At 47.9% G+C, this 17057-nt stretch overlaps 1 protein-coding gene across 1 annotated transcript; it reads left to right on the plus strand.

The window, feature by feature from the left end:
- Positions 1-4333: 4333 nt before the first annotated feature.
- LOC310672739 (uncharacterized protein C6orf47 homolog) lies at positions 4334-16099 on the plus strand. The gene is made up of 2 exons (XM_083430386.1): positions 4334-4750; positions 9619-16099. The coding sequence occupies exon 2, from the start codon at positions 10237-10239 to the stop codon at positions 10873-10875; it is 639 nt and encodes a 212-aa protein (XP_083286512.1). The 5' UTR covers positions 4334-4750; positions 9619-10236; the 3' UTR covers positions 10876-16099.
- Positions 16100-17057: the final 958 nt, after the last annotated feature.

Genomic DNA, 17057 nt, shown 5'->3' on the forward strand with positions numbered 1-17057 from the left:
GGTGAAGAATTGGCTAGATTCTCATGCCATTGGCTTAAATGCGTCTACTTCATTCAGTTTCTAAAAGTTGCTTCAAAATGCTGTAGCCTTATGAGGCTTTGCCCTCGGGTGGGAAAAATATTGCGCCTGGGAAAGGGAAGTGGGAGTCAACAGACACTCAAGGAATAGTTTCGGAGAAAAAGGTTTTATTTCTACCATCCATGAACTGGTAGAAGGAGCAAGTGTGATAAGTCACAAAAAGCATGCACGAATTCACAGTCATGTGCACAGAGCATATATACCCCTTTCCAGTTCCCTCCTTTCTCCTCCCTCCGGAGTCCTGCCCCATGATGTGTTCCCCTGAGTATGTACAGAAAGCTGTCTTGGGACTATTGTGGACTCTTGGCAGGAAAGGGGGTGAGGGGGTTTCAGTGTGTTCCAGTTGTTTCATTCTTGTGCTTTGGCATGGTTCCCGGACAGAAAGCAAATTGCAATGTGGTTCTTTAGCAAGGCCAGAAGGCATGAGAAAGGCCTGAGAAACAATGGACTGTTCTCTACCTTTGTTACAGCAGAGCGGAATGTTTCTGATGCTTAGCTGCTGAGAAAATGATTTTGAGAAGCTTTGAGCCTGTTTTGGTGGGGGGGGGGGACTTCGGGCCTAGGTGAGGTCACCTGTCCTCACCTTCCTTCAATGCCATTGACAGCTAGCATCAAAAGGAAAGTGAGACTATCCCAGATGTGTTTTCCTTCCAACCTCATTGTGTGTTGCTTGAAGTTAGCATTTCACTACTACTGACTTAAGCAAAAGACGATTCTGCCCCTTTCCAACCCATTACGGAGCAGACTCCACAGAAACAAATACATTCACCGACCGAGCATCTAATCCTCCAAACTGCTTCTTTCGCACTCAGCCATCCTTGTTTCCTTCTCCAAGTGAGAACCTGAGGGTGTACCCCACTTTTGGCTGTGGTCCTGCACAGTTTGAACAACCCCCAAATGAACTGCAAATCAGGTGTGGTTCTTAAAGGTGATATTATTTGCTTGCTGAGCATAAAAATCTCAGGGAGACTGGTCTCCTCTGGAATTTGCCAGAACTATCCAATGGCCAGTTCAGGCCTGCAGACAAAGCTGTTAAAAGGTGATTATTACAGGGGTATGTCTTAATTACAGTAACACAGCTCTGCTTCGGCTGGGAAAGGCCTCAAGGTAGGCGGTTACCATAGCAATGGAATCGCTCCCCCCAAAATAGCATGCGCGGTGACTGCAAGGCCCCCTATACATTTCGATGCTGACCTAACAAGTGCCTGAAAAAGGCCACTGGGGTTATTAAAACAGCTCTTTGTGCTTTAATACGCTGAAATATCGTCCCTTGTGATCCCACCTCCAGTTAAAACTATTTAATAGGGGACAGCATAGCATCTCTGATCCCTGAGGGAAGGGAGGTGGGATCCTGTAAAAACAATTCTTTGCAGCTCTTTTATCTGTTCATTGGGCTTCTGGGTTAACAGACTGAATTGGTAAAGGAACTCCTTTTGATATTCCTACAGGGATGTGCTTTTAAGAATAATGTAAAGTCTTTTCTCTGTCTCAGAACAGAGTCTTCCCCCTCCTTTTTTGCCCATTTGTCATCTCCTTTTATTCAGCTATGTATGGCAACGTCCAATAGGTGGCTGCCGAAAACACAAACATGCATTTTATTTATTTAAAACATTTATACCCTGCTTCTCTGTCCCCTTGAGGGAGTTAGCAATCTGACATGCCTTTCTGATAAAATTAATAGACCATAAAGAACACTCACACTGTAGAAATGGATTAGTAGCTGCATTAAGGCAGCATTTGCCAGAAGCATGAGGAAATGAACTAGTTCTGACATGGCACTTAAAAGGTACGGTTAGAGTTCATGCATATTTTCTGGCCGGTTTTAGCAGAACCCAGCAGACTTTTATAAAAAAATAAAATAGAATGGGTGCCGTAAATCCTCGATAGGTGCCTGGCTATTTGTTCCAAAGTGACTTCTTTCAAAATAAATAGGCTATTGTAAACGACGCTTACTCAAAAGTCAATGCCACTATGCTTAGAACTGCAGCCTCCGAGTGATTAATATATGAACAATTATGGCAGGGACAAGGGAACCTATAACCCTCCAGATAAATCTCAGCCAATGGGGCCAGCCCAGGACATTTTGGTACCTGAGGAGAACCACAAAATGGCACCCATTCCCCACCAGCGAAGAAGGGATGAGTGAAGAGCTAAATCAGGAACAAAGGGGGAAATAGTGATCTACATGGTGGTCTGCTGCCCCTGTGGATCCTGACGCCTGAGGCAGTTATCTCACCTTGCCTAATGGGTGGGCCAGTGCTGTCAGCCAGAATGGCTCAGCAACATCTGGAAAGCCAGGGGTTCACAATCTGTGCCTCAAATTGTAAGGTTTAAAGAGACAGAAGCTCTTTTGGCATGGCAACTCTATTATCAGTCCAGCTTCTAGGAGGACCCATGACTTTTGGCTCCAAACCTTGGTATTTTCCTGGGGGAATGGACTCTTCATGACCTAAGAAAAGGTTTGCTGGATCAGGCCAAAGGCTTACCTCGTCTAGCATTGTGTTCTCAACAGTCATCAAATAGATGCCTAAAGGAAGACTGCAAGCAGGAACCAGAAAACAATGTGGGATAACCAGCCTCATACAGCCAACAATGCTTAAGTCTAATTAATGCATGAAGGGGTTAAGACCATAGAGTAAACTGTCCTGCCAGGCTTAGCTAGGTCACTCCCACTTGCCTTGGGAGAAAGGTAATCAAGACTATTGTTCACCTTCAATCTGCCAGGGAAGCTCAAATGGTGAGCAGGTCTTAGCTGGTGGCTGCGGCTCAGACCGCATGGCTCTTACAAACCACTCTTTGAGTTCCTCTACCTCTAATTTAGGAACTTTCACCACTGTAACTAATCCAAGCTTTTATTAGGTGGGGGTTGGGGTTTATTGTTTTGTTTATTGTATTTTTATTTTGTATCTGAACTGCCCTGACATCTACAGATAAAGGGTGGTATACCAATTTAAGAAATAATAAATACTTCTACTGCCATGGTCCTAGCTCTTTCTTAGGAGAACCCTGGCTCCCACCCAGCCCTTTCTTAGAAGAACCCAGGAGTCCTGGCTCCCACCGGCTCCTTCCTAAAACTTAGGAGCCTCAAGCTCTTGCTCCCCTCCCCTCCCCCTCAACTGAACCGCATTACTACTACTGCAGGCTCATCCCGTGTTGTGGAACCACACGCCCCACAGGGGGGCAATTTGATTTTTGTCTACCAGCTCCACCTGGTATGCAGGCTAAGACCCTACCTGCCTGCAGACTGTCTCGCCAGAGTGGTGCATGCTCTGGTTATCTCCCACTTGGACTACTGCAACGCGCTCTACGTGGGGCTACCTTTGAAGGTGACCCGGAAACTACAATTAATCCAGAATGCGGCAGCCAGACTGGTGACTGGGAGCGGCCGCCAGGACCACATAACACTGGTCCTGAGAGATCTGCATTGGTTCCCAGTACGTTTCCGAGCACAATTCAAAGTGTTGGTGCTGACCTTTAAAGCCCTAACGGCCTCGGTCCTGTATACCTGAAGGAGCGTCTCCACCCCCATCTTTCAGCCCAGACACTGAGATCCAGCCCCAAGGGCCTTCTGGCGGTTCCTTCATTGCGAGAAGTGAGGTTACAGGGAACCAAACAGAGAGCCTTCTCGGTAGTGGCACCCATCCTGTGGAACGCCCTCCCATCAGATGTGAAGGAAATAAGCAGTTATCCTATCTTTAAAAGACATCTGAAGGCAGCCATGTTTAGGGAAGTTTTTAATATTTAATGCTGTACTGTTTTTAACATTTGATTGGGAGCTGCCCAGAGTGGCTGGGGAGACTCTGGGGTATAAATAATAAATTATTATTATTATTATTATTATTATTATTATTATTATTATTATTACATGAGTAGAATGTGTGCTTTGATTTAAAATGCATCTCTGGGTTATTTGTGGGGCACAGAAATTCGTTCATTTTTTCCCTTCAAAATATAGTCTGGCCCCCCACAAGGTCTGAGGGACAGTGGACCGGCCCCCTGCTGAAAAAGTTTGCCTGAGACTGTAATTTCAACACCCCACTTCACACGGCCTCTGGGGCTGCTGCATTGGCTAACAGCAATGAATGAAACCATAATGACCCTCGCGCCCTCGCAGGGAACCCAGGAGTCCGGGCTGCGCCGGCTCCCAGCCCCTCCCGCTCCCTCCGACACCCAGTCCGCCCTTCCAGTTCTCCCACTTCCTCCACCCCCAGGTAGCCCCTCCTTCCCAGTTGACCCCTCCCTAGAGGCTCCTCCCGCCTTTGGGGTGGCGCTTCTCCCTAATCCAGTCCTACCAGAAAATCCCAAGGAAGAGACTTCTCTCTTTCTCCCCCCCCCACCGCGTCTCCTCCCCCCCCCCTCCATCTAGGGCTGGGCTAGTCTCTCCCCTTCCTTCTCTCCCTTTGCTCGGCGGGGCCAAAGATCCTCCGGAAAGTCCCTCTTTTGCTGGAGTTTGAACGCACATATATATTTATATATTAAAAAAACCAAGGTAGGGGACATTAAAAAGAAGAGCACTGCTACCTTCCAGGGGAGGTGGAGGAAAGGAATGAAATCAAACCGCCCTACTCTGCAAGATAAAGAGCTGAAATCGGAAGGGAAGGAGGAAGAAATCCGTAGGGAGGGGAAGGGGAAAAAGTTGCTACGGAGGCACCGCTTCTCTGGATCTCACCCGGTACGTGCTAAACGCGCGTGTGTGTGTGGAAGGGGGGGGGCGCGTGTTGCGGCGCTGCGGTCTCTCCGGAAGCGGGTGGTGGGTATTCCTGGAGGGGTTTATTTTGGGGGGTGGGGGTGATCGGGAGATCGGCCCTAATTAGGATCGTTGGGTGCAGTCGCTTAGGGAGGGGGGGGTGTACAGATTCTCTGGAGAGGGAGGGATCTTTGAGTTAAGGGAGCAGCTCTTGGGGGGGAATTTGCTTTTTTTTTTTGGTGTGTGTTGCTGCATCGATTAGGATTCAAGTGAGGGTTTGCAAGGATTCTTTAATTTAGAAGGGAGGGGGGAGTTTTATTATTTTTTGCAATAAAGGCCTAAGAAGGCAGTTCCCTCCGCCGGGAATCTCATGAAGTCTATAAATAGACCAGATGTTGGTTGACAACCCCCAACACACACATTGCAGAGTTAAATGTGTTGTGAGAGATATCTCGAAATGCCTTATATAAAACCCCAAGTACCCTTATTGCACAGCACTGCAGAAGATAGCCCTGCAGACACACACACATTGATTGTTTTAAGAACTTAAAAGCAGTCGATACAGGATGCTTCTATAAAGAGACTATTATGCTATAAATGTACACACGTTGAGGCACCTTTTCCCGGTTGAGGCACCTTTTCCGATTAGTCTCACAAAAGTCACTCCAGAGCTGCAGAGAGCAAATGACATATAACGCCAAAAATATTCCGCGCCATGAGGCTCCCGCTCTTAATAACCGACAGCTCCTCAGGCACAATCCCCTCTAAGCCGAATAATACCACACTGGTGGGAATGGGATCCCCCAACCAGAGCATATGGCGCCATAATTACACCTAGACCAGACTCCCAGCCCAATCTGAAAGTGGCTCACGAGGAATCCCAAGCGCATCCTCGCTTCCACAGCAGAAGGTGCAGCCTTGCCATTTCATTAACACACAGAGACGCATGTTTTGAGGTAGGCTGTTTCTGCATATGCATGCAAAAGGTTTGATTCGTCAAGCATTCTTCCCGTGCCTGAAGTATTTTGTGCTTGTGAAGCCATTTGTGGGTTTTATGATTGTTTCATTCATTCTCATTTTCTGCAAAGGGTTGTTGTGTCCCTTGCTAGCCCTATCTGGAGCAGGTTCATCGGAACCGTTGGTCCTAAGTTTAGCCACGATCATTCATTTCAGTCGTTCTAACTCCTGACTTGGGCTGGAGGGGCCACAACCCCATTAACATATGTAAAATCAGTGTACGTAAGAGACAAACGAGCAGAGCCAACAGCCATTATAATAAGCAGAATACGAGAGATAATCAAGGCTTTCCAAAGTCTGTTTTTTAAAAGAAAGCAGGCTGCTGTATATCTGACATGGATTGGCTAGAAAATCTGGCGGTGTGTGAAAGTCATGCCCTTTACCTCAACCTCAAGCACGAGTTGTGGTTATTCAGTGGTGAGCAGAAAAGCACTCTGAACATGTTCAGAGGCATTCTCTTTCATTGGTAGCTCTTCTGAGCTGCTCTGGGACACTCTTGGTGAACCCCTAGCAGTGGCGAACGTTGGGCTCTAACATTTCCGCAACACCCTGTAGGACGCCCAAATCCCACCCCTAATCTTTTTTGTTATTGTTGCGGCACCCTCTCAGATCAGTGCCCAGTGTGGGTGAACCAGTCGGGCTCCCCTAGATCCACCTCTGACCCATAGTTTCATACAAGCTGTTGGATTATGGGAAATTTATAGTGGTATACAGTGGTGCCTCGCAAGACGAAATTAATTCGTTCTGCGAGTTTTTTCGTCTTGTGAATTTTTTCGTCTTGCGAAGCACCACTGTGCATTGACGGTTTCCCATAGGAATGCATTGGCGGTTTTAAGAAAAAGGCGCAAGACGTTTTCGTATTGCGAAGCAAGCCCATAGGGAAATTCGTCTTGCGAAGCAACTCAAAAAACGAAAAACTCTTTCGTCTTGCGAGTTTTCCGTCTTGCGAGGCATTCGTCTTGCGAGGTACCACTGTATATGTTTTCGCCTGCCCCCCCTCAACAACAGGTAATTCAGGGTTAGCTGATGTGTTTAACTCTTGATGCCATTGAACTCCAGCTCCCATCATCCCTTTCTGTGGGCCACACTACCTGGGGCTGATGGGAGTTGTGGTCCGACTATACCTATCTGGAGGGCCGCCATGTTTGTTTATGCACTAAGGGGGAGCCTTCCCCAGACTGGTTCCTTCCAGGTGTTTTGGACTACAACTCCCATCAGCCTCAGCCAGGTTGGGGAAGTCACTTTCCTGAGAGTTTAAATGAGGTTTTTGTTCATCTTGAGGGCTCCTTGTTGGCATATTTTCCCCTACAGCAGCAGAAATGCATAGACGATTACAGAAACAGGTTTCGGCTTCGCGTTGCAAAACATCTATTACGCCACGCGGATCTTGTTTTGTGGCTACAGATGGTGGATATCCATCTGCTTGTTTTCAACTAATTGCACATTTTGGGTTCATGCCATCCAAAAGAGATTATTGGGGGGGGGGGAGGGGGAGAGAGAGCAGAGAGAAACTAAGATAGGGGAAATCAAAATTCTGGAGGTATAAAACCCCTTTTCGGAGTTTTGCAATTAAATTCCGAAGCAATCAAGGGATTGGGGGTGGCTGATAGAATGCATTTGTATTCTGAGACAGAGAGAGAGATTAGGGTCAGATTCAAGTGATGTAAAGGGATTTTCGGGTTTTTTGGAGCATACCACTGCAGGAAATTAGTTCTAAGTGCTTCCCCACCAGAAAATCCTCCTGTTAGATGGACAAATACAGAGAAGGCGAGCTTGAACTGTTTCCCAACATGGCTGCTTTTTTACATGTAGGAACACGCACACACTGCATTCAAGACTCGTCGCCTCTACCTGCAGTCTGAAGTAGTCGAATCCAGGATGATAATTTGATTTTAAACTGGCCCTTAACCACTGCCTTGCCTGCAAAAGCTCACTTGGGCAAAGGGCTGCGTTTTGGTCTTGCTTTGCCACAGTTGCCCGTGCTCTGGTTACACCTCCAGGTTGGATTATTGCAGTGTGCTGCACCTGAAGACAGTTTGGAAGCTGCAACTGATATATCCAGTTGTATAATGAAGGCGCCAGGCGAGTCTCCCTGGGGAGAGCATCACAGAAACGGGGAGCCACTGCAGAAAAGACCCCGTTCTCGTTTTTTGCCACCCTCCGGACCTTTCACAGAGGAGCTACGTGAAGAAGGGCCTCAGATGATGAATGAGGAGAGTCTGGATTGTTTCATATGGAGAGAGGCCGTCCTTGAGGCATTGTGGTTCTGTTTTAAGTTTTTATAGGTACAAACCAGCACTTGGAATGGGGTCTGTGTAAAGCCCTAAATGATGTGGGGCCCAAATATCTGAAGGAACGCCTCTCCCTATAACTGAGCCTACCTCCTGGTCAACAGGAGAGGTCCTTCTCAGGAGCCAAGTAAAGCCTTCTTAGAAGCAGAAGCCCATCTTCACAATTACCTCCTCTATAAAGTACCGTATTTTTCGCTCTATAGGGCGCACTGGCCCATAGGGCGCACCTCGTTTTTTTTGGGGGGGGGGAATGAATAAAAAAAAATTATTTCCCCCCCAGAACAGGCTGCTATCCGCAAGCCTTGTGAGCCCGCGGGAACTCCCGCCGGGCTTGCAAGGCTTGCGGATAGCTTCTTGAAGCCTGGAGAGCGAGAGGGGTCGGTGCGCACTGACCCCTCTCGTTCTCCAGGCTTCAGCAAAAGCCTGCATTCGTCCCATAGGACGCACACACATTTCCCCTTCATTTTTGGAGGGGAAAAAGTGCGTCCTATAGGGCAAAAAATACGGTATGTCTGGTTCTGATACTGCTTGAAGATGCACTTCTCTCTTGAGGCCTTTGGGAGGTCTTGAGCATTGTGCTGGTCACGCTGTTGCTGTTTTTCATTGCTTGCTGTTCAATTGCATTCTTTAAATTTTAGCTGCTCTTTTACTATTAGTATTCAATTTTTTTTGTGATTTGTGTAGCCTGCCCTGGGAGCCTGTGGTGAAGGGTGAGGATACAAATCTGATCAATGAAATAATAATTTTATTACAGTGGTGCCTCGCAAGACGAAATTAATTCGTTCTGCGAGTTTTTTCGTCTTGTGAATTTTTCGTCTTGCGAAGCACGGTTTCCCATAGGAAATGCATTGACGGTTTCCCATAGGAATGCATTGACGGTTTTAAGAAAAAGGCACAAGACGTTTTCGTCTTGCGAAGCAAGCCCATATGGAAATTCGTCTCGCGAAGCAACTCAAAAAACAAAAAACTCTTTCGTCTTGCGAGTTTCTCGTCTTGGGAGGCATTCGTCTTGCGAGGTACCACTGTATTGGATAAAATCAGTATTGAGAATTGGTGAGAATCGGTGTTTTGGGAACTGATCATGTGATCAGTTTTTTTAAAAAATGATAATCTCCCTAGAGAAACTACCAGGGAACATAGTGTGGTATTCAGTTACGTTTCACTTAGTTTTACTCATCATAGGCCTGTTGAAGTAATGGCTCTGATTAACTCATGTTATTTTCAGTGTCTCTACACTGAGTAAAACTTAGTTGACGATAGCCCACAGTTAATATCAGGGCCTTGTCAGTATTTGGGGGTCCGTAACATTTCCTGCTAGCTAGACGGAAAATCTTCATGAAGGATGAGAATTAAAGTTTATTCGCCTTTTAGTCTTCCGTTTTCAGCATTTAAAACCATGTTCACCCTTGCAGCAAGCCCATGGGTCACTATTACCACCATTTTTCAAGATAAGAAGTAGGTTAAATCAGAAATCTCCCCTTAATTGCCATTCTGTCCCACCTGCGGTCAGTTCGCTGACTGAAAAATTCTTTCTTTCTTTCATAGGGGAGGCTGTTCTGGAGCGAAAGATCCCATCTTTGATTTGAGGCGGCATGATGCGAGACTTTGGAGCCCCTGAACTAATAAGAAGCTGAGATTTTTTATTTTATTTTGGGAGGCACAAACACACCCGTTTGGAAACAGGGAACCGAACCCACCATGGCCGTTTGGGGAAACGGACCTGCATGTCCTAAGATGGTCGGTTTGCCAGGAGCGTTGAAAAAATCAGTGTGATGTGGCCGGAAGCTCAACTTCCCTCTGTGTGAGCAAACCGTTCTCCAACATATGTATTTCCTTGGACAGAGGAGATTCATGTTCTGGGCACCCAGCATCTAGGACAGCTCCAAGCCCGGAGGAGCCAAGATTTATGGATAACCCACAATTGTGGTTTCCTTGAAGACTGAGCCACCAGCCTTGGCATCTGAAGCAGCAGATGTGAGCAGGAGGAGCAGAAAATGCCACGCTAGGCCGCATTCTTCGTGGCAGGGAGCTGATCTTTGAAAGCCTCAGGTCCCAAGAAAACTTTGGGTGTATAGCTCCCACACCTGCTCTTTAGTTTGTTTACCTATATTTATCTATATTATAATAATATATCTATATTATCGCACATCCTCTCCCTGCACCATGTTCCTCAGCAGAGCCAAGTCATGGCTCCCTGGACTGCCTTGGCGACGAGGAAAGGCCAAGGACGTGAAAAAGGAAGAGGAGGAATTTCAGGAGGGGGAGCTGGAGGAAAACACGGCGCCCCCGAAACCAAGATGGTGGAGCGGCCAACGCCTCTTGGGCGCTATTGGCTGGGGCCAAAGTTCCGCTGCTGGAGAGGGCTCCCTATTGGCCGGGATACCTCAGCACCTCTCGCCGCCAAAAGCATCCGTGGAATCGCCAGAGCGCTTGCAGATCTGCTTCAACTTCACCCGCCATCTCTTTGACCTGTGCGTGGTGACTTTGCTCTGTGCCTCGTCCCCGGCCTTCCGGCTGGTTTTGGATATCCTGGGGTTCGGGGGCCCTCTTAAGGTCTGGCTCCACGGCTTTGCCTGCTTCTTAGTCACCGCTTACGGGATGTACTTGGCCCTGTGGCTGGTGCAGGAGTACCTGGTGCAGTTTGCCTGCCTCTACGGCTTCCTGCAAACCCTGGTTTTGTGTGTCAGTATCCAGGCCGGCGGGCCTGAGCCCCCAGAGGAGAAAGAGCCTATCGACTCCGAGCCAACCAAGGAAGAGGAACTGTCGGCAGCCGGCCCAGGCAAGCAATCACCGCCCCTATAAGGAGGAAGACTGTGTTGCCTGCCTCCTGCGGCTGTTCGGGGTAGAATTGGGGGATGAAGCCAAAGAGCGCAGCTGATGTGGTCCCCATTTAGGACAGCTGGACAGACACGCACAAAAGAGGAGGGAATAGAGAGTGTTGTGCGGCGGGTGTATGTTTGCAAAAACATATGTATGTGTGTATGTCCCGTCCCCTGTGCGGGTGTTCCAATGCCCATTTGCGAATGGCTTTTTGGGGGGCAAAGGGAGGGGAAACCATCACAACTATTCCCACCTAGAGGGGCCTTGGAGAAATCATGGGGCACGAGGGTGGGGGGTGCACTCCACATCCAGACCAGTTTGAACCTGGTTTTCCTGTCTTGCCCGCCCCCAGTGGGTCTTGGGAACTAGATTTGGCGGGAAGGTGAGGGAACTCAAGGGTTCATTGCTGGGGAACTGTGTGACCACTGAAGAATGGACATGCCTCTGTAGAGCATATTTGGCTGGCAGTTTTGAAGAAGCATTGATGGGGTGGTCCGCACATACCCAGTTCCTATAATCTGCAAAGACTGGTGATTTCATCAGTGGGGTCCTCGTTTTAGCAGAGGCGTCCCTAGACCCAGCGTGAGTCGTCTAGAATGGACACTGGGAGCTGTGCTTTGATCTTGAACAGCAAGCAAGCGCAGCTTTCTGCTCTGGTGGCCCAGCAGGTGAGGGCAAGAGGCTTTGGACAATCACTTTGGAGGGTGGAAGGGAGAGGGCAGGGGAAATGATCTGGGAAGGGCCAGTAGATGCCACATTGCATCTTCTTGCCCCCATCTCAGGCTGGGGCGAGTGGGTACTAGGGATGAAGAACCTCCTATCTTAACTGGGACCAGAGAGTGGATTTATCTGAGGATAGGGTGGGGTGGATTTGAGAACTAAGGGTCAGATCCTATGAGAGAGACCTATTGTACCTGCACAAGAGGATTCAAAGGAGCCAATGGGAGGACTGGGGTTTGGCAGGAAGTGTTCTAATTGGTATGACATCTAATCTCGGGGAGGAAGATTCCAGGAAGTCATGAAAGCCTCCCACAACTTAGAGCAGGGGTACTCATCATGGCACTTTTCAGAGATGGTTGGACTACAGTTCCCATCATCCCTGGTTATTGGCTAGGCTTGCTGGGGCTGATGGGAGTTGGAGTTCAGGAACTTCTGGAGGGCCGTATCAGGAAATATGTAAAACTACTGAGGAGGAATCTGGATGGGGGTGGACTACTGAGGACTCCCTGTTAGAAACGGACTGCCTCTCCCTAGCTTATTCTGAAGGGGCAAGGTGGCTGTTTAGAAAGTTGATTTTCCCCTCCATCCCAAACCTCAGGGATAAGCAGTTCTGAGCCTGGAATTTCAGCTAGATTCCACCTGCTCCTCACCAGCATCTAGAACTTTTTCCAGCAGCAGGAGAGTCTAGTTCTTTGCCCTGTTTTCTTGATACTCACCCCCAACCACCTTCGGCAATATTGAGATTTTATGGTACCAGATCAGCTTGCAGTGTGGGCCGTGTGTTGCCCAAAGGATCTGTGTATGTGATTGAGAGAGGATCTCAGCACGCCTCACAGCGGCCCAGGTGTGCTTGACCCACGCAGGGATACAAATGTCTACCTTTACCACACATCTGCACCTGAGGCGTGCCCTATTGCCTCCCACGTTTCCCAGAATATTAATATTCACCTGCGGGCAGCTTGGTTACCTGTACAGGCTTGCAATTGGGGCTGCCAGCCATAGGCCCAACCAGTCTCTCTTCCAAGGTCCTGTTTGTGTTTTTCTTGCCAGGGGGTGGGAAGTGCTTGCCGTTGGAACTAGGGACCACCGGAGTGGATGTGGCAGTTGTGTTCGTAGGAACATTATTCCTTTCCTGAAAGTGGGGAGGCTCATTTCTGGCAAGGCCTCCACATTCCTAGGTCAGCACATCTTTCCAGATCAGCTCAACACTCTTCATTCTTCAGTTCTGTTGTGATCATGTATGTCTGCTGTGATCTCCTAAAACAAACGCCCACCTTCTTGTGTGGAATCCATCTTATGTTGTAGCTACGTGAGGTCCGCAGTCAGGTTCTTTCCAAGTTATATACCTTACATTTCTGTCTCCCTGCCCCCTTCTTCCCTTCAAGATCCACGGTCTCTGATGCATGCCCAGAATGCCCCCAAACCAGATGTTCTCACTGAGTGATCCCCACTCCTTCCACAAATACAGTTTAACCTCTCCTCTGAACACCCCTCTGTTAGCCGCAAGCAGTGATGTATAAAACATGCTTTGATTTTGAGTCTCTGGAACCTAGAACATATCCCCCTCTTTCTCGTTAATCCCTTTTGTGATGTCCCCTTTCCCCGCTAGATCATCCCTCTCCTTCTAGCTCCTTGAGATCCACTTGATCTCCATGTTGTGATAGACAAGAAAGTGGCAAATCGGATCATTCATTTTTTAAAAAATGGTTGCAGGAAATAATTCTACATTGCAACTACATTCAGAGCAAGCTGTAATCTCATTTTCAGCAGAAACACTCCCATTTCATCTAGGAAACGTCCTCAGGATTCAAGTCCTTTTCCAAAAATGCACAACCCTTTCTGTAAAAGCTTTCTCAGATTCATTTCCTTCTCTGAATATTGTCTAATACCCATGTGATATCTTTCAAGTGAAACCCCTCTCTTGTCCGGATAGAGCCAGAACGTCCCATGCCATCTGCCTCGAGCGAGAATAAAAAACTTAAGCGTTCCGGTTCTGAGGCAGAATGAATGCCTTCTCTATCCTTTCAAGCTTCTGGCCTGCCACTGCAGGTGCCGGCAAACACTGCTTTTGTGGTGTGCATTCCTGTTCCAGTAAGAAAAGCAGGGCTTTGGCCTCCCAAATGCTGTCGGAATCCCAACTCCCATCAGCCCTAGTCAGAACGGTCAGTAATTAGGAATGATAGGAGTTGTAGTCCGGAGGGCCACAGGCCCCCCACCCCTGAATCAGAGATAGGAACTCAAGAGGAAACGGTTCCCTTTGCCCAGGGTCATGCGCTAGATCTTTGTCTCTCTGTGTGCCAGATCTGAAGTGGACACCCTTTTAATTTCTCCCTCACATACACCTACGAACATCTTCCCCTTTTGCTGAGGGACGAATAGAAGGCCATCGCAATGGCCATCGCTCTTTGTTGCTCCCTAACGCTGAGGAAAGCGGTCCCGATGGGAGGCCCTCTGAGGCAAACAGCAGCCAAGCCCCTTCCACAGTTAGAACACATCACACTGGTCTCCTATCCAGGTACAGTTTTTCACCTGGCGTTCCAGAGAGCAGTGAGAGGGGAGGGCACTATGGACAATGTCCCCACCTCAATCTCAGGGCCCTTGTAGCTGACTCACTAGGTCAACCATTAGCATCAGTCATGGATGTGACACTTCTGTGATACTATGGCCTCAAGGGACTCCTTAAAAACCCATCTTGTGATGTATAGCTGTGGTACTGAAGTGTCTACTTTTGTCCTTCGGCCCATTTTCTCCAAGAAGTTTACTTGAAGCTGTAGAGCCACCAATTAAGTTGTGCCCTAGCAGCGGAATTAGCTGTTTCCTCAAATTGATTGACTTGACTACAGCCCATCGGGATAGGTCTATATTGTTGTGTTTTTTTAATTCGGTCCAGAGCGGCGCAAGCCAGTCTAAAACAAAACCCACCAGCATAAACATCCTTCCTTAGCACAAAGTCTTACGGAATTCTTCCCCTTGTGCTGTTTGGTTGTTGTTAATACTACAACTCCCATCGTCCCTGACTATGTGACCTGGGAATGATGGGAACTGTAGTCCAACAACATCTGGAGGGCCACAGGTTCCCCATCCTTGTGGGTCAAAGCCATCGTTCCACCCACTGAAATGTCACTAACGGTTCTTCCTGGAAGAGGGGCTAATCTAGAGAACGGACTATTGGGGCTGGATCTAAAGAGCTCTCCACACCTCGGAAGCAGGCAGAACAGGATATCTGACGCTTGTACAACTGATTAGGAACCCATCTTGTTTTTGAAAGGAGAGGGGAGTCAAGAAAATATTTTGAAACGACTGAGTCTTATAATGGGCGAGTCCCCAAAACATTTGAAGGCAGAACTTCCTTGGCAAACCTACCTTTGAATGTGAATTTGTGGCAACTTTCTTGGGGAAAGGCAGGTAGTATTCTGGTATCTGTTGATTTCCCACGACAACTGCCCCCCCCCAAAAAAAACTCATTCTTTCCTCAACCAAACTGAGCCGGAGTTGGGGGTGACAAGGATTCTGTGAGGCCATTTTTGAGAACGAGCAACTCGAGAAAGTTTAAAGCCTTCGACCTGCCTCCCCTGGAAGTGTCCTGTCTGCACACGTGCCAAAAGGAACAGACGAAGCTGGAAACCCTGCGTTTTTTCCACATAATGTGACGTTCCACCCTCTTAGTAGTGACTGACTTATTATGTTGGTTTCAATGCAATGCTGTGCTCTTAAAAAACAAAAAAAACCTCGCCGTCTCGCTTACTGGGATTACCAGAGTGCTTATTTGGGAAACCTAGTAATTCCTCAGCAAATTTATATTGCGTACGAATCGATCTCAAAATGGCAGGTACTGAAGGGTGTGAGCGGCGTCACACATACTAGCCAGTAGCCGCCTGCGATGTTCCTGCTGAAACGTTATGCACCCGTATCATCGCACTGCTGGCTGTGCTATTCTGTGTTAGAGGGAGGGAGACGCTAGAATTATAATAGGCTCCATCCTGAGGCAGCATTGTTATGAAAACTGTGAGGAGTTTGCCAGTGAAGGGAAGATCAAGAGAAAATAATAATAACTGTGTGTGCTTCATGAACAGCAGGAGGAGGCTGGGTGCCTCTGTGTCTCCACAAAACGGTACATCTCTGCAACCCCTGGAGAGCCAAAATATACCTCTTCCCTGTCCTGTTTGGTCATGCGCCACTCTAGATGTTCCCCGGTGCCTGAGAAAGTGTGTTGCCGTTTGTGATTTTGGAAGCATAGTGGTTATTTTCTTCATTGGGTGGGGTGGGGTGGGGACCAAATTACCCTGTTTTACTTGGGAACGCATTGGTTGTGTATAGGGGGCGGCCGCAGGCGGGATAACTGCATAAACTAACCTGTGTCTCTATATCCTGACTGCTGTTTTAACAGTTTAAAACACTGTTGATTTGGATTCGTTTATTTTTCCAACCTGTGTTAATATATCTATATATCTATATATTTAAATAAAAGGGAAACTTCAAAGAACAATACGAGGGTCTGTGATTCTCAGTTGCAGCCGGAACAACCTACAGTTGTGCATATTGCTGGTTCTCATGATAACTGGATAAAGCCTGGACAGCAACCAGGCAGTTTTTACTGGAGGAGAGGGAAGAAGATTCCTTTGGAGTCTGCCTGTGCTCTTCAGCAAATACCTCCAGCGCTGTGGGTCTCTGCCTCCCCCCCCCCCCCCCCGCTTTCAGCTGGGCTTGCTTTCACTTTTCACAGCTCAGCTGGGAGGCAAAATGATTTACAGCAGGGCCCACAAACTTCATTCATTAACACTGTGTGTGTATGTGCATGTGTGGTGGAACATGGCAGCTCATACATCATGTGAAATGATGTTTTTAATTGCATTTTTATTGCTTCTTTTACTTTCTTGTTTTGTTTTATATTTTATTGTATGGAATTGTATGCAATAAAATACTATAGCAGGGTGGCGGGGTGAACATACTTTCGGCCGAATTCCTTTGTGGGGACCATGCTAGCAGTGGGTGAGGCCAGAGACAAAAAATGGGAGGAGCAACTGATGCGACTAATCACAGAATCATAGAGCTGGAAGGAACCGCAAGGATCATTTAGTCCAACCTCCTGCAATGCAGGAATATTTTTGCCCAAGATGGGGGCTCGAACCCTGCCAATTAAGTCTTGTGCTCTGCCAACTGAGCTATCCTTCACTGCTTGGTGCAGTTTGCTGCATTCCCCCCCCCTTTTTTTTTAAAGAACCGGTATACAGCTTCCAGGTCATGTGGCCAGCATGACTAACCAGAGCAGCGCATGGAAACACTGTTTACCTTCCCGCCAGAGTGGTACCTATTTACCTACTTGCACTTTGACGTGCTTTCGAACTGCTAGGTTGGCAGGAGCTGGGACCGGGCAACTGGAGCTCACCCCGTCGCAGGGATTCGAACCGCCGACCTTCTGATAGGCAAGTCCTAGGCTCTGTGGT

The sequence above is a fragment of the Podarcis tiliguerta genome (assembly GCF_965153285.1).
Source record: "Podarcis tiliguerta genome assembly, chromosome: 2".
Classification (NCBI taxonomy): Eukaryota; Metazoa; Chordata; class Lepidosauria; order Squamata; family Lacertidae; genus Podarcis; species Podarcis tiliguerta.